At 51.8% G+C, this 2,019-nt stretch overlaps 1 protein-coding gene across 1 annotated transcript in view; it reads left to right on the top strand.

Moving 5' to 3' along the window:
* Positions 1-2,019, top strand: part of ANKMY1 (ankyrin repeat and MYND domain containing 1) — a 46,715-nt gene that overhangs the window by 27,004 nt on the left and 17,692 nt on the right. The window contains exon 13 of the mRNA XM_023743366.1: positions 867-974. Within this exon, the coding sequence (XP_023599134.1) occupies positions 867-974 (108 nt within the window). The remainder of the gene's footprint in view (positions 1-866; positions 975-2,019) is intronic.

Genomic DNA, 2,019 nt, shown 5'->3' with positions numbered 1-2,019 from the left:
TCAAGTCTGAGTTCCACGGGCTTTCCCAGGAGCTTTTCGGCCTGGCCAGCGAGGCTCGAAAAGGGGAGTAGGCTTGGAGGGGAGCAGTCCAGCTTGTGAGCAATTCTGGGGAACAAGGGGAAACCAGGGTTCCCCAGAGGGAAGGGCCGGAAGAGTGCAGCGGCCCTCCATGCTGAAGGTCTGTCTCCTTTCAGCTCAGCTGGGCTTTTCTGTTTCTTTTTTGTTGTTGTTAATCCTCACCCAAGGATATTTTTTCCATTGAATTTTTGGAGAGAGTGGAAGGGAGGGAGGACAGGGATAGAGAGAAACATCGATGTGAGAGAGACACATGGACTGGTTGCCTCCTGCAGCACCCCAACAGGGTCCAGGAATTGAACCTGCAACCCAGATATGTGCCCTTGACTGGGAATCGAACCTGCGACCCTTTGGTTTGAGAGCTGACACTTTAACCACTGAGCTACACCAGCATGGTCGGTTGGGCTTCTTTCACTTGCTGTGTCCTAGAGGACCCTGAGCCCTGGTGAAGGGCACGTTCCTCCGGCCACACCTGCTCTGCACCTACTGTGATGGTCATAAAATCCTGACTCTCCTCTTCCTTTGAAAACAAGTTTCAAATAAATTCACCCATCATTTGTCCTTCCTGTTTTTCATTGGAAAAAAATGAATGTTTAGAAAACATCTTTTTACTTTGAGGATTGACACACCTACCCACCATTCATCTACCTAGAATGCAGGGCTCTCTGTGCCAGGCAAGGTGCTGGGGAGGAGGAAACTGAAGTTGATTTCAGGATGTTTGAGTTAATGATCCATGCCAGGTGCTCCAGGGACTTGAGACTTGGGCCTCTTAACCTGCCTTTCTCACCCAGTACGCCAGGGATGTCGTCCACCTCCTCCTCTCCAACAGAGCGAACAGCAGCCTGCTGTGGGGCGGCCACTCCCCGCTCTCCCTGTCCATCGCCAGTGGGAACGACCTGGTGAGCACGTTCTGAACCCCTGAGGGACATCTGCAATGTTCTCTCCTCCAGCGTCCCCTCCCCATCAGTGTTTGGGCGTTGGTGGTGTTGGCAGTGGCACAAAGGCAGCATGGTGTAAGGGGCGTGGGCCACCTCCCGTGGGGATGGAGCTCTTTAGAGAGAGAAGGCTAACGAGAGAGCAAAGTGAGCAGGGAGGTGAGGTTCAGCTGGGTGGGTGCCCCCTCATGGGGCCTAGATCCCAGCTCTGCCTGTCCCAGACATCGACTCCTCGGTGCTCCGGGAAAGGCACATTGGCAAGTGCCCACTTCTGCTGCTGCCAAGGAATGTGTTTATTCACCATCCACCCAGCCAGCCAGCTAGCCACCCATCTACCTTCCTTCCATCCATCCTTCCATCCTTCCATCCACCCACCTTCCACACATTTATGTACTCATCTATGCACCCACACACCCAAATACACATCTATTCATCTACCCACCATCTATCCACCCATCTACCCACTCACCAACCCATCCTTTTACCCATTCATTCTACATCTATCATCAATCTTCCTTCCTTCCTTCCTTCCTTCCTTCCTTCCTTCCTTCCTTCCTTCCTTCCTTCCTTCCTTCCTCCCTCCCTCCCTCCCTCCCTCCCTCCCTTCCTTCATCAATCCATTATTCATTTAGAGCAACGTTCATCTTTTATAGCTTGTCAGCCATTTATTTGGCTGGGCGTAAGGGGGCAAGGCAAACACCCAGTTCAGGTCTCAGGTGTTGACTAACAGAAGGCTCAGCACTCAAGAAGTCAGTGTCTGATTGTTGTCAGACAAAGCAAAGACCAGTGAAGAAAATAATCAAGCAAAGGAGAGAGAGTAATGATAGGAAAGAAAAGAAGTATGAGCCAGGATAGCCTGACGGGAGTCTCCTACTTATAGAAGAATACCCCAGGAAGGGCCTTCTATTGGCTGGAGGGGACTTTGTTGCCCAGTGCCTTAAAAGAAGCGCATAGGATTTGTGCCACGAAGGAACCCCCTCCTCTCTCCTGCGTCCTCCCTTTCAAGAAG

Source organism: Myotis lucifugus, unplaced genomic scaffold (assembly GCF_000147115.1).
Source record: "Myotis lucifugus unplaced genomic scaffold, Myoluc2.0 scaffold_5, whole genome shotgun sequence".
NCBI classification, from domain to species: Eukaryota; Metazoa; Chordata; class Mammalia; order Chiroptera; family Vespertilionidae; genus Myotis; species Myotis lucifugus.
This window is presented reverse-complemented; position numbering and strand designations above follow the sequence as displayed.